Source organism: Prunus dulcis, chromosome 1, assembly GCF_902201215.1.
Source record: "Prunus dulcis chromosome 1, ALMONDv2, whole genome shotgun sequence".
Taxonomy (NCBI): Eukaryota; Viridiplantae; Streptophyta; class Magnoliopsida; order Rosales; family Rosaceae; genus Prunus; species Prunus dulcis.
This window is the reverse complement of record NC_047650.1, coordinates 41718987-41742891: the sequence shown is the minus strand read 5'-3', so window position 1 is coordinate 41742891 and position 23905 is coordinate 41718987. Positions and strand designations below refer to the sequence as shown.

The 23905-nt window shown below is 36.8% G+C and overlaps 4 protein-coding genes across 7 annotated transcripts; 2 read left to right on the top strand and 2 right to left on the bottom strand.

Moving 5' to 3' along the window:
• Positions 1-690: 690 nt before the first annotated feature.
• Positions 691-8762, bottom strand: LOC117615721 (probable protein phosphatase 2C 62). Of its 4 annotated transcripts, XM_034344855.1 has the most exons (12): positions 8496-8762; positions 8020-8399; positions 6194-6324; positions 5500-5566; positions 5104-5234; positions 4263-4329; positions 3076-3163; positions 2725-2894; positions 2086-2229; positions 1975-1977; positions 1754-1882; positions 691-1306 (listed from the first exon to the last, which is right to left on the bottom strand). In XM_034344855.1, exons 1-12 carry the CDS (start codon positions 8692-8694, stop codon positions 1130-1132), a joined length of 1686 nt encoding a protein of 561 aa, XP_034200746.1. In that variant the 5' UTR covers positions 8695-8762; the 3' UTR covers positions 691-1129. The 4 variants fall into 4 exon arrangements, with proteins under 4 accessions (XP_034200746.1, XP_034200747.1, XP_034200749.1 ...); XM_034344856.1 differs by lacking the exon at positions 1975-1977; XM_034344857.1 differs by lacking the exon at positions 691-1306 and having other exon boundaries at positions 1782-1882; positions 1975-1982.
• Positions 8763-10827: 2065 nt separating this feature from the next.
• On the top strand, positions 10828-11942 carry LOC117624099 (chlorophyll a-b binding protein CP24 10A, chloroplastic). The gene is made up of 2 exons (XM_034355234.1): positions 10828-11225; positions 11335-11942. The coding sequence occupies exons 1-2, from the start codon at positions 10996-10998 to the stop codon at positions 11882-11884; spliced, it is 780 nt and encodes a 259-aa protein (XP_034211125.1). The 5' UTR covers positions 10828-10995; the 3' UTR covers positions 11885-11942.
• A 116-nt stretch (positions 11943-12058) lies between these two features.
• On the bottom strand, positions 12059-15877 carry LOC117624106 (3-hydroxyacyl-[acyl-carrier-protein] dehydratase FabZ-like). The gene is made up of 4 exons (XM_034355247.1): positions 15327-15877; positions 15175-15235; positions 14654-14798; positions 12059-12683 (listed from the first exon to the last, which is right to left on the bottom strand). Exons 1-4 carry the CDS (start codon positions 15565-15567, stop codon positions 12426-12428), a joined length of 705 nt encoding a protein of 234 aa, XP_034211138.1. The 5' UTR covers positions 15568-15877; the 3' UTR covers positions 12059-12425.
• Positions 15878-18231: 2354 nt separating this feature from the next.
• On the top strand, positions 18232-23166 carry LOC117614862 (alpha-(1,4)-fucosyltransferase). Its single transcript, XM_034343783.1, has 3 exons — positions 18232-18875; positions 22137-22310; positions 22422-23166. Exons 1-3 carry the CDS (start codon positions 18375-18377, stop codon positions 22992-22994), a joined length of 1248 nt encoding a protein of 415 aa, XP_034199674.1. The 5' UTR covers positions 18232-18374; the 3' UTR covers positions 22995-23166.
• Positions 23167-23905: the final 739 nt, after the last annotated feature.

Here is a 23905-nt window from a genome sequence, read left to right as displayed (position 1 = left end):
AGGAGGTGAGATTTCTTTTTAACTGCTTTACTTTCATCATCTATTGACTTTGCAGTCTGCACTTAGTAACATCTGAGTGTTTGGGCTGAAAATTAAGGTAAAATGGATGAGGTTCTCCACCCAATTCATTCCCTTTCTTTCCATGCATTAGTATCAAACTAGACATAAATAATACCATCCGCTCTTCCCGCCAAACCATATCTCAGACCGTTCCAGTCGAAACTCCTCTCACAAGCTTTATTGTTCTTGTTCTTGATAATGACGATGTTATAAACTATTCCAATGTCCTCGAGGAGGTTTGAACTAGGGTTCAAGTGGGCGGGCCCACTGTCTCGACAATATCCAACCACTTACTAACCAAAGGCCAAACAGCACTCTCGACTCGAGCCAATTATCCTTAAAAATGACCCGGCATATTTACTTTTAGTTAGTCCAGGTTGCAGAAGATTTACCAGTTCATGATGCCTAAACAAAGACAGACTGATCTAACTGAGGCCCTTCTTCGTTAGCACACAAGCATAAAGCATATCATCTACAATTAAGAAACCGAAAACTTGCAATTCAATAGTGTATAGGACCAATGTGGGCATTCCTCAATACGTATAAGGTTGAGATTTGTGTAATTTCAATAATCAAATGCATGAAAATACATTCCAACTCCACTTTATATGCAAACAAGCCACAATCATATTCTGCATTAGATTTTCATTTCAAATAGAAATTCAAAAGCTTCCGTATTAGCTACCTACTGGCACAATCTAAGACCAGAACTTTCACCTGACAATTGCTTTAGCCTGGCAGTCCGATAGAAGAGAACACATCATCATAGATTCATAGCTACAGTTATGTAAACATCATAGCTCATTTAATAATGGCCTGCTTGGGCAAGTTCCTTGGTGCCTTCAACACAATACAGCTGCCAAATAAAATTTGAATCTACGGCCTAACTAGACAGGTTCTAAAAGGAGCAGCTACAAGAGGAAGACTTTGCTAACATCATTAACAATTGACGGGGTAGGTCTTCACACTCAACCAAATTACAAGTAACTGGAATTTCTTTTTATCTTTCCCTTCTCGTACTCCTCCTCAATTGAACCAAATGATAGAAAAAAATATATACATTGTATACTTACTGTAAGGCACTGGATTTCTTTTGTACATATGACAGGATAACGGTCACATCATCAAGCTTGCCTCCACTATATCCCACATACCCAGATGCCTCGGCTGCATCTGCAAATGGGCTCCTTCTAGATGTAGATTGCCCCACTTCTTGTGCACTAGTTGCCAAGAACTTTGTTATATCCTGAAAGAGATGCATAACGTAAACAACCAACATAAAATGCACACAAAAACCGCTACAATAAGGATACCTATTCTGCTAGCATGCATGGTTTTTATAGCTCAAGCTGGAGTTGTTATCGTCAATTCTATAATTTTGCAATTACATAGATTATACTTGTTTTCATTTTAAAGAGTACTCTGTTTGACTTGCCCGGATTGTTTGGTAGACAAGGAGTGCATTGCAATCGTATCTTTCTGATAAAATCAGAAGTATTAAGTATGAAAGCCATTAAAACAAAAGAACTGGCACCACCACTATCAAGCCATATGGTTTCCCCAAATGCCCTTTCTACAATGTCTATGGCCCCTTTAAGGCTTTAAGAAAATGCATGGTAGTTCTTTTCTTTCATTTACATTTTCAAAGAAGCTTATAAAATAATAGATAAGAAGCAGTTGAGACTATTTGCACCTCAAGTTTCAACGTGGTTTGCATAGACTTCGATACAATTGAGATGATCTCTTGCTCATACAAGTTGTCAAAGAGGCCATCTGTTGCAGTGACAATCACATCTCCATCATCCAAATCTATTCGGTATCTCTGAGAACAGATTATTTTGTTAGCATGATCTCTCTCAAGATGTAAGACACGCAAGTTGCAAGAAGAGTTGGTAAACTATAAATTTTTCTCACCATCTTTTCAGGACAAAGGAGGTAAAAAGTTCAAAATTAGTTCTTGTGATTGAGCAGAAGCTAACATTTTGGAAAGTTGGTTGGGCATGTAATGATTTTAATACAACGTACCTCTATAAGTTTTGAGGGATCATCACCTCTTTCAATCTGTATTGGAAAATTGAACTCGTGAACCATTCGTGATGATCTTTTAAAGACAGCACCATTTCTAATTACAATAAATCCCGAGTTGCCAATGTTGGCCACATGGAGAGCCTGCAAAATAAAAATGTTAAAGCATAATATGCAGCCTCAAAAATAAAGTGTTTCAAGCATTACAGCTTACGGGAAGTATACAAGAACCAAACCATGGTTGAGAAAAAAACCACCCTAAAAATGCAATGAAACGAAAACAATTTCTTATCAAGAGAAGTACAGGCATGCCCACAAACTGAAATCTTTCATATACATTTGGAAATATTTTAGGAACAATAGAATAACTTGGCGTAAAATAAAATAAAAAATATATACCTAAAGGAAAAGTGCATGACATTTTTAATACATAACACAAAATAAAAATCTGTAACCTTTGTAGCCCTGGGCATGTATAAAAGTAAAACAGCACTTGCTTAAAGTATTGGAAAATTATTTCCAATTACTGAAATTTAGCACATCCATTTAGGATTTGCGTGGTTCTCCACTTTAGTTCCTCTTTTGGGTACTTTCTTTATAGTAGACCCAGAAATAATCATTTTCAGGAAAGGTCCATACCTGACCATCAAAATAAGCGACCAAAACAGTAGATAGTCCAGGTGCTTTTGTTTTTGCAGCAGCTCTAATAAGGACTTCTTCCGGTTCGGTCAATGGTATACCTTTGCAATCAGATACGAACCTTTCACAAGTCTCCATGAGTTCCTGAGCATATAGTCCAGGATTAACCCCTGATTCAAGCAAGAGCAAAATAGACTTAATCATTCAAATTTTAGTACATTGCTAATCTGCAAGAAAATAGACCTCTTCTTTACGAGTAAATACAAGGGAACAAAATTATAAATAAATAAAAAAAGAAGAACAGACTTTGACTTATTATGAAATAACAAATAAAAAATTCCGCCACGATACCTTCTAGTGACCACTGACCAACTCCATCAGCCACACCTAGCCAGTTTTGGCAAGCAACAAAGTAAGCATCCTCCCCACCTGTCAATGCCTGGCATTTATTAATTCTTGAATTACTTACACTTGTACTAAATTCAAGCCAAGGGTCAAGTAAGTATTGCACGTGTGCATGCAGGTGTGCATGTGTATGTTTGTGTGTAGACAAAATTTACTTCAAGCCAACCAACCATCGAACTTCACTGTGTCTGTGCACCTGTCGTTGTAAGTGTGTGTCTACCTACGTACAATTAAATGCATTTGTAGATGCCATATTAATTATAACGTCCACTCCAAATCTCACATAAGACATGAATATGCATATTTTACATGCACAGCAAGTTAGTGTTATCCGTCCTCATGATGTCAATGATTAATTAGATTATGCCATTGGACAAAAACTAGATTCGAAGAAGTTAATAATAAGACTAAAATTAACTCTATGTGGATGGTTAAAGTGGTTGACCAAGAGTTACCACTCACCTTAGTCAAAATGGGTCAAAGGGTAAAAGTCCTGCATTCTCAACTTGTGCCATGTATTAGAGTTTCTTGATGCTTAAAGAAACTATCATATATTATGGATATCAAAAGGGGGAAGTGGCACTAGTATGAGAGAATGAGTGGTCATTTGACAAAGTTGACAACGTAGATTCTTTTCTTTAAGGATGCATGTGGTCCATAGGTGGGGTTGATTGTTGCTTTAATAACTGTGAAACATTGTTTTTCTTTTGACCACTCTGTGAAACACTGAAACTTTTGTAAAAACAGAACATATTGAATACAACATCAACTCATTTGTCAGCATTACTTACCATTCTATGCATGAATAAAACATGGTCCATAACCATAAAATGATATTTGGAAGTTCAACAGGATAAATGTTTGTATTTCAACTACGAATTTTAGCTTAATAGTTGCTATGTTTTTCCTTCATATTGGGCAACAAAAGAACTTTAAAAGGACAAGGAATTATATTAACGACAGTGGGAATTCATGAAACAAAAGTGAGACCAAACTGAAAGTTTAGTTTTTGTAAAAGGAGAACATATTGAATACAACTCTAAGTTGTCATCATTACGTACCATTCTAAATTGCCCAAAAGTTATAAAAAGTATGTCCAATAAAGACATTACATTTAAAAGTCAAGAAGATACCTTTGAGGGATGCGGTAATAAGGCAGCGCTAGAAAATAGTTGAAGAACCGCTGCAGATATGTCCTCCCTGTTGCAAATGGACAAGATCTTAGGATCCGTTTAGGAACAATCCTTTCTTTTTTTGCTTTTTGTTCTTTGAAGAAAAAATAGAGATATAAGATGTAAACACGGAGGACAGCGCCAGGTAGGAGTTGCTTACGATTATGGTGGAGTTTAGCTAAAAGAAATTCTGGGAACAGGAAAAGATGTAGCACTTACATTACATGTAAGATTTAGTAACAAGAAAGTTTTAAGGCCTTATTGTAAGATTTGGGTCAACGTGAATAGTCTGAGATTCCAAATAGGATAATTCTTTTCTAACCAAGCAATAGATATTGCATCACTTCTCCCCCTCTGAAAACAACTCAACCCATCCGAGTTCAGAATTCGACCAGAAATACAATCATTATCTTCCATGTGTTTAAGAAAGTGTGTGTCAGCTCTCCTCTTGCGCTTTATTGGAGAAAACCCTCAGCATTAGACACACAATAAAGTCTATGAAAACAAATCATAAAAAGACTTATCATTGCAGGTTCTTCCCAAAATTTAATACCATTACCAAGAACTGACTTGGTATGATAGATCAACTCATGATATCCTTGGGAAGTGCAGGTACACAAATAGCATACAGACAGCAGCACCATGTTTTTTTGTTTGTTTAATATCTGCTAGTGATTTCTATCATCCCTTCACTTTCCAATAAAACAGAATAAATGTTTTCGAAGAAACAGACATAAAAAACAGAATAAATATATGAAGACTATTTTTATTAGAGATGTAATGAGGAGAAAAACTAGCATACCCATCAGAAGTTCCTTGAACTGTATGTACTTCCACTTTCCTAGGAGTTGATACTCCTGAAACATCTCCTCTTTGTGATTTACCCTTTGTGAATTCATCTTCTACATTTCTGGAAGGGGGATTCTCAGCTAACTATGTACAAAACAAACAAAAGCTTTTGAGGTCCTTAATATGACAGAACTGTGTCACACGTCAAACTGAAAAAACCAACTATATGCCTACTGAGTGAGCTGCCAACTTGAACTCATGATCAGGCCATAAATTAAGAAAACATGTAAAACTTGTGTGCATGCAGAGCTCTTGCGTGTGTACATGACTACGCAAACTCAAGGCTTATGTGTGTGTGTGTGTGTGTGTACATATATAAAAATATTACATTTAAAAATTCAGAAGATAACTTTGGGAGATGAGGTAATACAGCAGCACTAGAAGACAGTTGAAGAACCGCTGCAGATCTGTACTCCCTGTGTATTGGAAAGAACTATTGTAAGGAATGGACAACCAGATAAACCTATCTCAGTAATTTCTATGTAGAGATTTTAGGACCCATTTCATAACGCTTCTTTTATTTTGAAAAAAAAAAAATGATAAAGACAGAGAATAGAAATGTGAAATGTGATGACGGAGGATAGCAGAAGGTTGGTGTTGCTTATGATTAAAGAAATTCTGATAACAAGAAAAGATTTAGGAAAAAGAAAATTTTAAGGCTTAAGACAGCAAGTGCCAGCTATACTATACTGTTTGGTGAAACCTATCAAAATTAGACAAACAGTAAAGTCCAGGAAAACAAAGCATTAAACAAGGCTCTTCCCAAAAAGTAATCCTTTCACCATTACCAAGAACCAACTTGGTACGATAGATAAACTCATGATATCCTTGGGAAATATCCTTTGGGGACACTTAAGAAGTGCGGGTACACCTACAGTGTACAGACAGCAGCTGCATATTTAACTCCTCTAGTGATTTCTATCTGCCTTTCATTTTCCAATAAAACAGAATCAACTTCTTAAAGGAAACAGAACTTCAAAAACAGAACAACAAGATGAAGATTATTCATATTAGAAGTGCAAACGAGAGAAAAACTAGCATACCCATCAGGAGAACCTTCAAATGCGTGCAATTCCACTACCCTAGTAGTTGATACTCCTGAAACATCTCTTCTATGTGCTTTTCCCTCTGTGAATTTGTCTTCTGAATTTGTGGAAGGGGCATTCTCAGCTAACTATGTACATCACAAAACAAAAGCATTTGAGTTCCTTAATATGAGAAATCTATGTCACATGTCAAACGGAAAGTAGCAACTATATGCCTACTTCAGCTAAAGGTCAGGCTATAAATTAAGAAAATTTGTAAAACACGTGTGCTCTGCAGTTCTCACACGTGTGCACGAATGCGCAAACTCAAGGCTTTTGGTATCTTAATCAAAAAATCTTTTTGGGTCTTAGAAAACATAACAGGTCGCCCCACTGTTAAGTTATCATATGTCCACCACTAATACTAAGAGTAAATATAAGACCACCATTTTTCTTATAAGAAATAAAACTTACAAAAGATGCCCACCATTTTTCTTCTTCTTCTTATTATTGTTGTTAGTGTGTTAAGTTTAACAAAAACCAATCCCATAATAATTCCCCCTTAGGATGCAGTAAAATAGCCTGTTATGTGCACAAATTCTTCTTCTTCTTCTTCTTCCTCCTCATAAAAACTGCAGTCAAATGGTCAAAGCTGCCCTTCCTTCCTTCCCTTCCCAAACTTGACCTCCATTGCCAATCTTGAAATAACATTCTTGTTACAAATCTCTGAAAGGGCTTAACTGCTAATGCATCGACCCTCATATTTACATCCTACAACAGGGAGGAACAGCATTCCAGTTCATCAGGCTATAGCTAAATCTATCATCCAACTGAACAGGAACTTCCACCTTAATCTCTTTAATTGATCCACTGGTACCAATGAGAATATTAATAAGCAAAATATACAAATCTAAGCTCAGGTACAATATTCCACCATTTGTGACATTCCATCTCTTACACCATATTCGATCCCAATCCACACTAGATGTATCAAAACAAAAAGGAACCAAGTACACATTTATTATTCATGTCGATTACTAGCCTCTATCCCATATCATTAAATTCTTTTCCAGACTCTATTGTTTCTCTGTATCTTTAAATTATAGACTTAATGTGTATTTGGGCAGTGGCCCCAGAGAACTTTTCTATAAAATTTAATTAGCCTTAATCACTTTAACTTCTGTCTCCAGATTCTTACCCAGTAAGTTACATGAATTGTTTCCAAATGATGCACACTTTGATGCCACAGCTTTTTTACTTTAGCCATAAAACTTGCACGGTGAGGTGTTTTCTTGAGAACAGCACCAAATGAAACACACTCAAAAGAGTGGGGAAACAAATAGAAATAACAACAGAGTAAAATACAAAAGTCACCTTTTATGGTAAGTTGTAAGATTTATTTAAAGACACTAAAGGGGCACAGCTCAAACATATAAACAGAAACTGTTGGAAGTATCAAAAGCTAAAAAAAATTTAGCGAGTCCCTAAGAAACAGAAAATGCAAGAGCAAGGATTCATATTTTGTTGCTACAGAAATATGAATCCTTGCTCTTGCACATATATAGCATCTATCAACCAGTTACCCAATCTCTTTGCAATGTCAAAATACTCACATAAAGCATCCATCTAATACCCAATCAAGCATCCCTGCAACTTAGACATGTATAGATATATGTCTGTAGTCTATATTTTGACTTTGATAGCATGAAGCCTTGGCAAAGCCCATTTGATTTAAGCACCAATTACACTGATTACGCAAGAAATAAAGGTACCCATAGCGAAATAACTGCCAATTCAAAATTTCAAAAAAATGAGGAAACAGACAGTCAAGAAGAGTGACTAACCACTTTTGAGCCTTCTTCAGTTTCATCTGCTGCGGTGGTTGTGGCGGCATGCCCTGTTTCCTCTCCACCAGTCACATTGTTGTTGGTACTGGTGGCTGAAACCGCATTAGGATCTGTATAAACGACAGCGTTCTCCTTGGCGGCACAGGAACTTGCCGGAAAAGCACGAATTTCGGGTTCATTTTCGGATTCATGCACATTGTTCCCCAAAAATTCTTCGCTCAATTCTGAATTTTGCACATGAAGACTATTAGTATTATTAGTTTCAGTAACAACCTGACACTCACAATCCTCTTTGCCAATTTCCGTTTCAGTGGGAACAGCAACAGCTTTCTCGCTCTCGTCCCCAAAGCAGAAGACGACGCTTCCATCAAACCACTCTGTCACAAGAATTACAACCCAATAAGAAAATAAATAAATATATATTTGTTAATACTCTGTTGTTTGCTTCCTGAGAAAATTGGCAACATACATACCGCTTGTGGAAATCAGATGTAATTGCGAGGATGAATGCGGAACAAGCGTCGGCCTGGGCTTAGGAAATCCTGCAATTGGAGTGTGAATTCTACCAAGTTTTTCATGGAGGAAGGGATTTGGAGATGGAAAGGGAGCTGGAGAGAAGGCAGAGAAGCTCAAACACCGACTTCTGACGAGGCATAGAAAAGGATCAGCCATTTTCTGATTTATTTAAGCATTTAGATTTATTTATTTATTTATAAGAATGGCAAGGCAAGGCAACCTTCTGGATTGTTTTTTTTGGGTATTGATTTTGATTTTTTGTTTATAATTTTATCTGAATATCGATTCTGTTATCACTCCAGTGCCACTACATTGAGTCTCAAGAAAACGGGGCGGTGGGGATTGGAAAACGGTCATTCCTCCGGAGCACGCTCACGTGGCATGGATGTTTAAGGGCCTAGCGCCAGACAATGACACATATTTCTTCAACAATATTCTCCTGTAAGGCTGTAATTTTTCTTTTGGAGAAGAAATTCGAGCGCATCACCATAGTTAATTAAATTTGTAATGGCATGTAATTCGAGTAGTTAAAAGCATTTATTTTTGTATTTGAAGTTCAATTTTTCCCTCCCACTATTATTTATATTTTACCAAAAAAGAAAGTTTGCATGAATATCATCTGAACTTTTATGTTTGTGCGTTATTACAACCTAAACTTTTAATTTTTATTATTAATCACATGAACTTTATAAAGTGTTGAAATTTAGTATTCACTTCTTACACTATTAAAAATTAAGATGATAATAACACACAAGCCTAGAAGTGATAAAGAGATTGTGTAAAGGCTGTACCTTCTTTTAAAGGCTTTCCTTGCACAAATCATTTTTGTAATTCAAATTCCAAATGCTCAGCCTTAGATCTTAGAATTATAGGATATGACTTTCATCTTGTCAAAGGAATGAAGACGACTTGGCATCAACGTTTTTTCCTGTAAAATCATATTTGACTATTTTATTTCATAATATCATAGGTTGCATTTCATTACTTTTCATAATTTTAAAAAAAAAAATTTGTTTTATGAGAACATGACCCTAGGATGACAATTGTTGATGTCCAAAAATGCAATCAACTTAGAAGTAGCTTGCCTTTGGTCGAGGCGTCCTATTACTGGTGGAGAGTTCATCCACAAAAGAAGAGAGCAAATGTGAAATATGAGACACCGATATGGTACTGGCCGATGATTATTTTATATTTAAGTTAGTATGAGTGTTTCTTTTTTTTTGGTCAGAAGTTAGTATGAGCGTTAGGTATAAAGAAAATTTGACAGAGTAACAGTGTACGTATAAGATTATTATTACCTAGTGTACTGAGGAGAGTGCCTTATCTATAAAAGTCAAATGAAAGATACTTTGTACAATTATTCCGATATTTCGATGTGAGACTGTTGGCTTCATTTAAAAGGCTGACCTGTGTCCCTAGGCTTGAGCAGCACAGCAAGTGCCTTTGTCGAACTGGAACGGCAAGTAGACCTGCCGAAATTGAATTTGATATGAACTTGTTCATCATACATCTCATGTTCAACCTAGATGCCCTTTCAAGAAGACCTGAGGTATTGCTGTCACTTAGATTTAGGTAATTTGATGAATCAGATGCATACGTATTGAATTTTTGTTGATATTAGCATTGACATGTTCCCAAATCGAATCCACATATTTTTGATAAAATTCCAACTTTTAATTTCATCTAAATAATTAATGTACCCTCCATAAAGACTTGCTTTGAATTTTTAATTTTTAAATAATTTATTTTGTTGAAAACTTTTCACTTCTATGATGATAGTTAAATTTTTGTCACCCCCTTTTTTTCACATGAAATTTATAAATTCTTTGTTTATGACGTATGTCAATTTAAACTTCTTCTTTTTTTTAAAAATCTTCGTCCAAATTCTAAGTTTATTATCTTCATCCAAACACACGACTAAAATACTTCTTTAGGTATACACATTTGTAGTTTAAAAAAATAATTAAAAGTGAATGGGAAAGCAAAGAAATTTAAAAAAAGGGGAAAAAAGAAAGAATTGGCTATCAATTTGTAAGGAAAAAAAAAGAAGATAAATCCTTTCCCAGATATATCATCCTGTTCCATGTATTGAAAGAAAACAAAGATGATATAATTGTATGATTTTGCAAGAAGCTTTATCATTGATATTTTGGAGGCGTAGCCTGTGGAGGGAGAAAAGACAAAGACAAAGTAATGGTCCACGTGGTCGGATGAAATACAAGGATGCGGATGGAGGTCTGGTAGTAGTAGTTTCCCATTGGTCCGAAATCTATCCAAGACACATCCTCAGATATCATTAGATCTTCCCTCTCCAACTCACTTCTCATAAAAACCACACAAAAGTCTTCTCAGCCTATACCAACTCTCTGCTCTAATTGTTCTAAAAATTGTAGACAGATAGAGTGCAAGAGATAGAGAGAGAGAGTGTGAGAGATCTAGAGAGAGAAACAGAGGGAAATGGCAGCAACAACTGGTGCAGTGCTTAATGGGTTGAACTCACCCTTCTTGTGCGGAGGCAAGAGAAGCCAGGCCTTGTTGTCTGCTGGTTTTGGAACCACCAGAGTTGGAGGCGGCCCTGCTGCTCCTAAGAGGTTCATTGTGGTTGCTGCTGCTGCACCTAAGAAGTCTTGGATCCCAGCCGTTAAAGCCAGCAACAACTTCATCGATCCTGAGTGGCTCGATGGCTCGTGAGTCTCATTTCAACCATCAACCATGTTAATATACATTAATATACATATAGTTTAGAATATCGATTTGTCCATAAGAAGTATAATATATGATATTCTATGCATGCAGGCTTCCAGGTGACTACGGTTTCGACCCTCTAGGACTAGGCAAGGACCCAGGGTTCCTAAAGTGGTACAGAGAGGCTGAGCTTATCCACGGCCGGTGGGCAATGGCCGCCGTGGTCGGCATCTTTGTAGGCCAGGCCTGGAGTGGTGTCCCATGGTTCGAAGCCGGGGCAGACCCCAGCGCTATAGCACCCTTCTCCTTTGGCTCACTGCTTGGCACTCAGCTCTTGCTCATGGGTTGGGTGGAAAGCAAAAGATGGGTGGACTTCTACAACCCTGAGTCCCAGTCCATTGAGTGGGCCACACCTTGGTCCAAGACTTCGGAGAACTTTGCCAACGCCACCGGAGAGCAAGGCTACCCTGGTGGCAAGTTCTTCGACCCCTTGGGCTTCGCCGGCTCCATCAAGAACGGAGTCTACATTCCAGACAGCGAAAAGTTGGAGAGACTGAAATTGGCCGAGATTAAGCATGCAAGGCTTGCTATGGTGGCTATGCTAATTTTCTATTTTGAAGCTGGACAGGGGAAGACACCCCTTGGAGCTCTTGGCTTGTAAATCATTTGGTATTTTATGTAGATATAATTTAATTTAATTTGATGAGTATCACCTAAAATCGGCATCTCTTACCTACCTAGCAGAAAGGCCTCCCTCAACCTTCTTAAACAATAGGTGAGGAAACCAGCACAATATGCATTTTCTCAGTCTGACTTACAAAACTAAATTAGGAGAGATAATATAACATATTCAGACAACTTCATATCTTGTCTTCCGAATCATTACAAAAACTCAGCATAGAAATCTTTTTTCTGATTAACTTAAAAAAAACCACAGGAATCTTTTGCCTCATTGTTACATGCAATTATTTCTCCCTCACAAAATAGAGGAACACCCTATGAACAAAACTACTGAATTTTCACGAAGCATATTTTCTGTGTTTTAACTCACCTAAAATACATATATAAGAGCAATAAAATCTAATCAAACTGCCACAAGGTGTAAACTGCCGAGAGGATTAAAAAGGAAAAAGAGAGAAAGAAAAGAACAAAAAAACAAAGATCAACCGATTTTAGTGATGAAATAACAAAAACATTCGAGATCAGTCACTACCAGTACCGGTAGCCATCAAAAACTCTCCCTCACACACCACTTCACCTCCCACATAGGCCTTGCCTTCCATCTTTGCTATTCCAAAGCGTTTCTGCAACTTGATTAGTGTCATTCTCATCACTAATGTGTCGCCAGCAATCACTGGTTTCCGAAATCGCACTTTGTCAATACCAGCAAAAAAGAAAGTGTCACGAGAGCCTCCCACTTCCGGTTGCAACATAACCAAGCCACCTACCTGTGCCATTGCCTAGATCCAACAAGCACAGACATATTTCATTACTAATCCCAACAGAATTAGGCAATTGTTAAAGGGAAATTTGGTCAACTTCAGCAATATCCATTAATCTTGTTAAGAAGACAGGATGTAATTCTAGCAAAAGTATTACCTAAAGCAATTATAACTGGGCTTACAACTTTTCTTAAGAATCAAATGCATGATAACCAACAGAAAACAGATTCATTCCTTGTTTCGTCAATCAAGGATATGTTTAGGTGCCCATGAATGGGAGTAAGGCTTCCATTACATAATGAACTATAACGTATTAAAAATCTATTAACCTGACTTTGTCCAATGGCCTTCTGAAGTTTGATCCTCATACAATATGAATAATTTTCTTGTCTTGTCTTAAACAAGCAGAGGCTAAGGTGCTAATGAGGGAAGTTTCTATAATGACGTGCACTATTAGAAACTTAAACTTAGAAACCTTTAAAACCTGACTTGGTACAATACCGATTTGTCCAAACCTACCCAAAAAAAAAAAAAAAAAAAAAAAAAAAGCTTTTTTTCGCATGAGTCATACAATCAACTCCCAATACAGAAGAATCAAGAATGATATTCATCTTTCTGAAAAGTTTTCACTACAAATGACACTTCACTTATAATCATGAGTGCCATCCAGCAACCCCACACAATCTTACATTTTACACGATTCACTGTCCAAAAAACGAAAAACCTGGATACAATTATGATCCAATCATTTTCCAACAAAATGTCTGTTTTTTTTCTTTGTAAAAAAATTTATAATCATAGATATATGCTACCTGCTTAACTGTAAAGAAAAATCAAGTTGGTTCTACCATTCTACAACTAAGAAGTCTATAAAATGAGAATTTTCTATTCTAATCCAAACCGACGTTTTGCAGAAAGAGAGATCAAACGATGTAGGTCAGAATAGTACAAGAAATTGAAAATTCCATTGCAAAGACAAATGGAAAACCGTTCAGAGATCTTCCTTAACCACATCCTTTATCAACCTTTAGAAACCGTCGACGAGAAGCTGCTCGGTCCAGGAGAGTTGTCACTACCACACTCAAAAATTACACTCCAAATCTCATCCTTCAAAAGACTGTTCTGACCAAGCTGCCCTCTCCTCATTGATAGGACACCCATGGAAACTTTCTAGCTTATACCCCGACTCCCATTCTCCAGCTAAATACTTATCAAGACACCCATGGAAAAACCAACAGGGAGAAATAGAAGAGGGAAAGAAAGGAAAGGAATTCAAGTCTGCAAGAGACATCATGGCCTATTCATAAGGCCAGTCCAAATATCAATTCAAGTCCAAATTCCTCAACAATTCCAATCAACATCAAGGCCCTTAATTACACCCGAAATTATAATTTTAATCCCACATCCTTATGAAAAGCATTTCAACCCCTTCTAACCCACCCCAGAGAAAGGCCAAAAATTTAAAGAAGACAGAAGCGAAAGTTGCGGACAACACAAATGACATGATTCCCACCTCCGCCTCAGTTGCCATTTTGAGCTTAAAACTTCTAGGACTTTGGATATAGATTATGCATGTAACTGAATCAGAGCTTCAAACTTCAGGTCCAGTCAGTTTGAACAAGTTAATATAAGCTAAAAGGTACATTTTGCTAAATAAACTGATTCTAGACCGAAATAATTAATCTAGCATAACCTGTAACCAACTTAACATTTTTGTTCAATAAAAAGTCAAGTTTAAACCTGATATTACAGATTACAAGTACAGAAAAGACATGATAGGTTAGGAATTGCTGCAAAGGTAGCATCATCAGCGAAAAATATTCCAAGGTTAAATGCAGCAAGAAATTAACTGGTACCATGAAAGTAAGTTTCATCTTTTGTAATTAATGAAAGTAAATTTCAGCACCTTCCAATTTGTAGCTTTAGAGAATAATGGATGTAAGCAACAGGGGACATCTTTTAGTATAGTAAGGGAAAATGGTTATTACCTCAACCATGAGAACACCAGGCATGATTGGCCTCTCAGGAAAATGCCCAGGAAAGAAATTATCATTTATTGTTACATTCTTGATTGCAACAGCAGAAACTCCAGGATTGTATTCAATCACTCTATCCACTAAGAGAAATGGAAACCTAAAAAACAAGAAAAAAACAAAACTGCACATTAAAATTCAAATATAAATTGGGTTTCTTCAAGAAAATTAAATGATTATAAAAAAAACAAAAAAAAACCCTTACTGAATAATATATCTTACAATGCTTCCTTATTATTTCGAGATCAACAGAAAACATAAATAATCAACTAAAACATAGGGAAGAAAAAAGATAAAAACAATGGCTTTGACTCCACTGAAAACAGTAAACACAAGATTATAAAATTCTATTATCAAGTTCAAGAAAAATCTGCAAGGTGGGTTTGCTTGCTTGTTTTTTTTATTTTTCCCTGATTGATCAAAACAACCCAAGAAAACCAAATTTGACACTAAATGCTGCAGATAAGGTAACTCACCGGTGAGGCAAAATTTCACGAATCTGATTGATATCCATGACAGTAGGAAATGCTTCATATCCTGCAGAAACGCAAGTTATATTGTGAATGAACAACTGAACCAGAAAGAGAGAAGAACAACTGAAACCCATCAATCAAAGAAGGAATCATACTCAATTCAATAGGGGTCTCCTTGTTGGGAGCTTTTGCAGCGTCTGTGGAGCAACAGGTAGTGAGACGACTTGAATTTCTTCTAGTTTTCAGATGGGTTGTTGATAAGGGCAGAGATCTAGGAAGCCCAAGGCCAAGAGAGACCCGAGAGAGAGATAAAGCAGTCGTTGGCTTATGAAAGATCGGTGGCTGCGAACTGGGAGCAGGAGAAAACAGAGTGCTGGAGGAAGCTGCGGTCGACATTTCTGTGTTGTCGGTAGAAACAAAGAGAGAAGCGAAGTGAGGTTAGGGGCAATGCCTGTGTTTGTTTGTGCAATTATCAACTACGGGCATTTAAAAAGGACGGAGGACGACATTAACGAGGCAGGTACTCTTCAGGTTGTGAGATTGTGCAAAACGTCAAGCGGTTTGTTTCAACTTTCAATGGCGGAGATAACAAAGTTGTTCATTTGTTGTTGCTGCTAGTATTCATTGGAAATTGAAAGAATAACATCTGAGGAATGTGCACTATGACTCTGTAAAATGTTAGCGCAGTTAACTTCTTTGGTTACCACATATGCATCGAATAATTATAGTAGTACCGTCATTTGTTATAATTTGTTAACATGTTAAAGGTTGGTTTGTAAGTGATTTCGGATAAGTCAATAATCACTTTTATGGAGAATCGTTTCTTCATATGATCATTTGGTCAGTTTGAGAGTGTTTTTAGAAGGGTTAAAAGTGCTTATGACAATGTTTGACATAAAAGTTTAGAAGTGTTTTTGGGTCATTGAAGTGCTCTATGGAGAATCACTTGCCATATGTTTCTTTATAACGCACTCTCAAATACTTTTCCAAAAAGCACTTTGATTTTTTTTAAAAATGAAAATTTCAATATCTTTATAATAAGAGTGCTTCTGTTAAAAGCGCTTATGAGCATAAATGCTTTTTAAAGAAGTAGGGAGAAATATGGAAAAACGCATTCAAGGTGTTTCTCCTCATGAAAATTGACAAGTAATAAATAAAGTGAGTTGATTTTCCTACTTCTCTTTTGTCCACTTTCACTCTTTTGTATGTTATAGCAGTATTTAAAAAAAATAAAAAAGAGCATAAGTGAACAAAAGGAGAGTGGAAAAATCAACAACCTAAATAAAATAAAAATAAACATAATAGTAGGATATGTCCTTAAAAAAAATGTACATTCTTGGAAGATTGGTCATTGTACGAGCAAATATTTACACACTAATGACAGAAGGCCACGTGGAAAAGAGGAAGTCCATATGGATCAAATTGCCCATCGTCAATAAAAAACTTACATGTAACGGAGACAACACTATTTTGCTATTCCCAGCCAATAACACAATGACATGTGAAAAAGTTATCCTACGTGTCGTTGCGTTATTAGCTGGAGATAGCAAAAGGTACTATCCTCGTTACATGAGAGTTTCTCTCCATGGCCAGAGGTGGGAGAAAGCGATATGCATATTGTCATGTATTAATTAGGATTAGAAAGCATCATCACCTAGAGTTGGCAAATGTCACTTCCTATGCCAAGCATGACTATTTTTTTAGGCAGCTTCCGTAAATTAGCCACAATCCTCAAAACCTCCCTATTTATTACGGCATCAATAAATAAGGAGATTATACTTATCCAATTGAAATAAATATTCGGGTTAATCGTTTTATTAATCTCTGAATATAAACTCGATTTGCATTTGAGTACCTCAATTTTCAAAATGGTTCATGTGGTCCTTTAACTTTAGTTTCGTTATGACAAATGGTCCTACTGTCAATTTTATTAACTTTTCTGTTAAATGCAATGACAAAATGGTATTTTTGTATTAAAAAATTAAAAAAAATTAAAAAAATTAAAAAATTAAAATTAAACTCTCTCTCTCCCCCCCCCCTCTCCTATCCCGATTTCTACTCCCCCCAAAATTTTATTTATTTATTTTTGTTAGTTTTTTTATTTGATTTTCTTTTATTGTTATTTTAAAGATATGATTTTTTATTCATTTTTTTGGTTTTAATATAAAAATACCATTTTGCCCCTGCATTTAACAGAAAAAGTTAACAAAATTGACGGCAGGACCATTTGTCCAAACGAAACTAAAGTTAAAGGACCACGGGAACTATTTTGAAAATTGAGGTGCTCAAATGCAAATTGGGTCAAAATTAAAGGACTAATAAAACGATTAATCCTAAATATTCCCACATTCCTAAGTCAAACTACTAGTTGATTTGACGTGCAAGCCAACATGTCTTAACACGTCCAATCAACGTTCAACACGTTGCCTGTAATGGTAAAAGAGATCCCACTTTGCTCAAAGCTCTCATTATACTTTGGCATGAGAGACTCTTGGCTCACAGCACACTAGTGTGCTCAAGAGCTGATTTGGTCTTTCTTCTCTTAGTTTTAAGCACAAAGGTCTTTCCAAACATATCAGAGATTCATCCCCCTACAGTCATCAATTTGAAGAAGGAAAAGAACATTTTAAATATTTTGGATTTAATTAAAACTTTATGCACGCATTATGATTGAATTCCTGCAAAGGCTCTAACCTGTAGGGAAAATTGTCATTCCAACTCGAACTTGACCTTATTGAGAAATAGACCGAATTGAGCTGATTTATATATCGGTGGATCGACTCAGTTGGTGGAACTGTTGTACAGTTCAACATTGGTGCTCGTAATTCAGGAAACGAAGAGGTTGGTTCGGTGAGCAGTTTCCGGCAAACGGCTTGAGTTGGTTGGGTTGCTGAGCCTTTGTATTTTTGTTTTTTTTGTTGGAGAAGTTATATTTTATCTAACCCATGAAATAAGTATAGACAACCTGTTATCTTACCAAGTAAGATTCCCTTATTTTAAAATAAAATTTATAGAGATGTCATGTTTTTGCCACGTGAATGTGAATGTGTATGTATAGGCTAAAAATAAAAGAGCTTAAAAAAAACACTCTGCCCCTGCTGGTCCAAGACGCCTGCGCCCCTTCCCACCTTCCCCCATGCATCGGATTGCTTGACTCCTCCCTCTCTTCACGGTGGACAGAGACAGAGAGGGAGAGAGAAATTATGCAATTGAAGCCCTTCAACTCCTTGAGCATCGCGTTCATGATGGGTGGCGCATTCTTGATCCTTTTCCTCTGTAGCTTCCTCGAATTCCCTTCTATATCAACCTCAATCCAACCCATGAAAGATCCCAATCTCTCTCTATCTCTAACTAAGTCCACGCCTGACCCATTTACCAATTTGATCAGTGCCTTCAAGAAATGGGACTCTCAAGTGGGTTGTGCCCATTTCAGAGGCAAGCATCATGAGGCGTTACTTCAAAGCCAAAATCAAAATGGTTCTTCTTCTTCTCTGCAACAAGTTCAACTTGGCATTGAATCTGAGTGTAGGGAGCCCAAGGTTGAGCATATCAGCGTCATGGTCAAAGGGTGGACTTGGATTCCTGATAATTTGGATAATTTGTATTCGTGCCCCTGTGGGTTGAGCTGTTTGTGGACTAAATCTTCCGTTCTTGCTGACAAACCTGATGCCTTATTGTTTGAGACTACTACGCCTCCGCTTCAGGTACCTCCATTTTTTCAGGCTCCTACTGTCATTTTTGTTGTTGAAGATTTCAGCTATAAGGGTTTTTCCACAAGTTGCAAATATACAGATCTGTGTGTCTCCTATTTGATTATATTTGTTTATTTCTAATTCATCAGGGTTAGCTAGTTTTCGTTCAGATCATGAGAAAATTTTCCCCTTTAGGAAGTTGCCTCTTTGAGGCATATTATCAAACATTATGGGGGCAACTCTTAATGAACAAACCAGCAATCAAAGAGCAAGCACCTCAGTCCCTTTTTTCTGTGTCGGGGTTAAGGGAGGGAAGTGCTAAGGGTTAGAGTCAAAGCAAATCAATAGCTATATGTGTATTCAGGTGCTTGTAATCCATGCCTTTACGTTACTACTTCCCATGTGGATATTTTCCATGGTGAATAAACAAACATGGATTTAAAGCTACCTGCTTCTTTTACTTGCAATGGAAAAATTACACCACCATTTTCAACCTAACTCCACAATGGTTCTTCGGCTAATCTCGCAGAAAAGAATAATTGCATACAAATAATCCAATGTTAAGAGGCATCCCACATACATGCTTGAGCTTTGGAACTAGCTTTTGCCTCCTTTTACTGTTGCTGCCAACTCTGTCCCCAATTACAGGCTCATTTTGCATTCAGTTCCTTCAATGATACATCTTACTTGTTAGTTAACTACTCCCCAGAGTTCTTTTGGCATATATTAAGCTGAAAAAATAAGGATTGCATAAATTGAGGCTCACCTTTCTTTATAAAATTGTTTCCTTATCTCACTGAAACAAGTAAGAAGAAAAAATGATACATCAAACTCATAATTTCAAGGGAAGCTCACACCTTACCTCACCATGGCAGACTCATAGTATTTCTCTTTATATATTTCTTGAGTTTTGAATTGTATGCTACTCCAGATTTGAGTTATATTTGCTAATTAGCATGCAAATGACTTTGAATTGATCTTTCTTGTGAACATATATGAAAAATATATGTCCACATTTCAACTAACTAACTTAGCTAAGGTGGTCGAGACCCTAGGGTTTCAATAAGCTTAATTTTAACAACCCAAAAAGTGAAAAGAGGAAATAAGGGGAAGAATATGTGACTTGTGTATTATGTTTACCTTATTAGTTCATAGAAAGTACAAGAGAGAAAGTGGAATTCAGAATTTGAGAGAAATTTAAGTGGAAATAAGAAAATGATGGTAGTGGTGTTGACATGTATATGATAGGGGTGTTTGTGGTGGGGTGGAGGTGATTCTGGCACCAAAGGCTTAAGATATGGGTGGTACCTCTGGTAAGGTACTACTTTTTTTCCCACAAACAAGAGAGAGTTAATGACTATGATTGTTATTTATAATTGGCATCATAGTTATCATTATCTCCATTTAAGAGAAAAGTTGCAATAAGCCCATGGTTTTAATATACTGGATTCTTACATGTACATACCTCTTTTGATCATTGTATGGACTACACCTTAGTTTTTATTGATTTCCCTGGACAAACTATCAGTGGATGTCTGTTTTTATTCCCATTTGTAATGATATCTCCTTGCAAAAGAAAATAAAAATTCCCTTTGTACTAATAATCAATATCTGCTCAACATTAACTGCACTTTTCTTAACATATCCTCAAGTTAGGAAGTTGTTTGTTAATTGCTGGTGGCAAAGCAAGGAAAATGAAGTGATGAGGCTGTATGGACGACAGTGTGTGGGTAAGCCATGGTTGTTGAACTTAGTGTGGGTGGATGTATTTTAGCCATCTGTTGTGACAATTTCTAGGACTTCCAAATTCAAAATCTATTTGAAGGGGATCCTCATGATAGTATCGGTTATTAGCTAAGGAGTTAATCAACTTAACATCACAAGATAGGTAATGGAGCTGTACCTCTTTGATTACTAGGTTGTGTTAAACTTAGTCCTCCTTTTATGTACTTGCAGTTACATTATGTAAAATCCTTCGAGTGCTTGTGGCAACAGTTCTTAATGACAATCTCCTATCACTTGTGACTGTACAATAACGATAACAGCAGCTTCTTAAACCTTTTAGGACATGAAGGGTCTTTGAGTCCGTAAACCTTTTACCACTGTTCTCCTTGTTTAATGTACTAGGAAAAGTAGGTTTCTCCTCTTTGCTGCTGAAGACTAGGTATTCTGCATACAATAGAAGGCTAGGAACGATGAGAATCTACCTTGGGACAGGTCAAACAGAGGGCTTGTTTGTGGCACTGGAGAATCTTCTCTCTTGTTTCTTGTGTCACTGAACCTCTCTGCAACTTTAATAGGGGATTGCAGGCCAAACCTTCTCCATATGAAAAAAGGGATACTGCAGCAAATAAGGAGTTCTTAGTTAAGCATGCTAGGGTTAGAGTAGATGAGTAATATTTTATAAGACTAAAGGATTGCCTTGTTTCTTTTTCTTATCATCAATTCTTCAATATTTCAACTCACTATATACTTGTATGTGTCTTGCTATGGACATTTGCGCAAATGACCAATTTCAACCATCCATTTAGGTGGGGCCCACACAGTCCTACCCATTTATGCAAGCCTGAACAATTGAAATATTTCTATCCCAAACATTTCCCTATACGTTATATATAATATTTGATTGAAAGATATTTGGGTCATTAATAGTTAATGTGCTTTGATCATATTGTTGATGCTGTTGAGGAAAGCTTGTTTTATTTTCTTGTATGTCTGAGGAGGGAAGAAAGCTGTGTTATGAAATTGTTTTGTGATGGCAACCTTTTGGTTTATTTTGTAGAGTTGAATGACAAAACCTTTGAATAGTAAGTGGTAGTTTGGGGGCTGGGATTATTTGAGGCGTGGAGCTCAACTCTGGACATTTTTGTGGGCATTTCAAATGATAGTGACTTTCAACCCTAAACCCTAAAATGGTAGTGACTTTATTCGGTGTTGTTTCTTGTTTTAGGGGCATAGTTTCCACCAGGAATATAAATAAGAACTTGGATATTTATGAAATACTCTGTGTTTCGTATCCTAAAAAACAAAATTATTGAAGGAGAGTATGAGACTTTTGTCTCTGTGTGTGTGTACAATTACTGTGAAAACCTGTAATTTAGATATATATACGATAATATTAAGGTAATATTCAAAGAAAAAATAAATAAATATATTTTGAATCGTGTTAGGTTCTCATGTATATTTGTTATCTGAAAATTATCTATGCGCATAGTCCAGGTGTCTTATTTTCTAGGTCTACTTCATTGCCCTTTTGTTTTTGCGTTTTGTTAGAGAAACACTGGAGATCCACTTCGTGCGTACATGGATCTTGAGGCTGGCAGGAAGAAATCTGGCTTTGAGGATCTATTTATTAGTTATCATGCCAAAGATGATGTGCAGTGCACCTATGCTGGTGCACTCTTTCACAATGGTCGGAATTATCACGTGTCTTCATATAAGCACAATGTAAGTGTTTGACTCTGTTCTTTCTAGGTTATTTTCATAACTTTCACTCATTTCTGTTTATCTTTTTTCGCAACATTAGTTATATGACAGTATCTGGGATTCTGTTTGAAGGATACACTTGTTTATTGGTCATCATCGCGTTGTCTGCCTCAAAGAAATAAGCTTGCCTATAAGCTTCTCAGCTTACTACCTCATCATTCGTTTGGAAAGTGCTTGAACAATGTTGGTGGTGGCTTGGACATGGCCCTTTCGTTCTACCCTGAGTGTGCCAGTGATGCTAGTGTCAGTCAGAAATGGTGGGACCATTTACATTGTGCTATGTCTCACTATAAGTTTGTTTTAGCTATTGAAAACACAATGACAGAGAGTTATGTGACGGAAAAGCTATTTTATGCTCTAGATTCTGGTGCAGTTCCTATCTATTTTGGTGCCCCTAATGTCTGGGACTTCGTCCCTCCTCATTCAATAATCGACGGCACTAAATTTAGCAACTTGGAGGAATTGGCTTCTTATGTGAAAGCCCTTGCCAATGACCCAGTTGCCTATGCCGAGTACCATGGATGGAGAAGATGCGGCGTGATGGCGAATTATGTAAAAACCCGTGCATTGAGCCTTGACACATTACCATGCAGACTCTGTGAAGCTGTTAGCAGAAAAGGTGGGAGAAATGCAAGAGGCAAGTGAAATTTTGGCCTTTCTGTCTCATTTGAGTGATCTACTGCTAGTGCTCATAGTGATTCTGGGATTTTTATTATGTAACATTAATGGTTATGTGTAAATTGTATACAAGTGACACTGACGTGTTAAAATACAAATCTGCAGTTGTATATCCGAAGAGATCCAAAATTTAACTCAAGACTTTTTTTTTCCTTTCAATTTTATCCTTCCCATTAGTTAGGCTTCCAAAAAGGGGGCAAAGATTAAAGAACAAACGAGGTCAAAAGACCAACCAAGAACACACAAACCGGACAGTCCATCCCAAAAGACACCCCAAGCTAACAGAAAACACATACCCTTACAGCAACTGGCTAAAGGGAAAATTTCATCCTCAACAAGGAAGGCGTTGGCATGAGAGGTTAAATCCTATATAGGGAAGCCTACTCCGAACAGAATTCAAAACCAACTCGAGTGTTATATAGCAGAGGGCAAGAAGAATTTATGCAAATCATACAATTTCTTTCCTTCCAAATGTAGTAGACATAGGGAGCAAGATAGAGTCGCTTGACAATGGATCTCGCCGATTTGCCACTCCAAGAAGATGAGGACCAAGGAATTAACAGATGCCGAGATTGAGGAATGACCACCACACTACACTTACACATAAACTAACTTCAAATAGCTTCAGAGTAGGAACAATCAAAGAAAAGATGATCAATGGACTAGGGGGACCAAGCTGCAAACTTTTGAAGGGTTGATAAGCTCCCCTTAATGGCCATCGATCCACAAAATAAAACTCATTTTAGGCATGTTCTCACTAAACCAAAGCAAGGACTTCCAAGATACCATTAGTTAATGAACCCGGAGAAAATCCCAAGTAAAAGCAGCAGAAAAAAGACCATTTGACGCAAGTACCCATCGAATCGAACCACATCCAT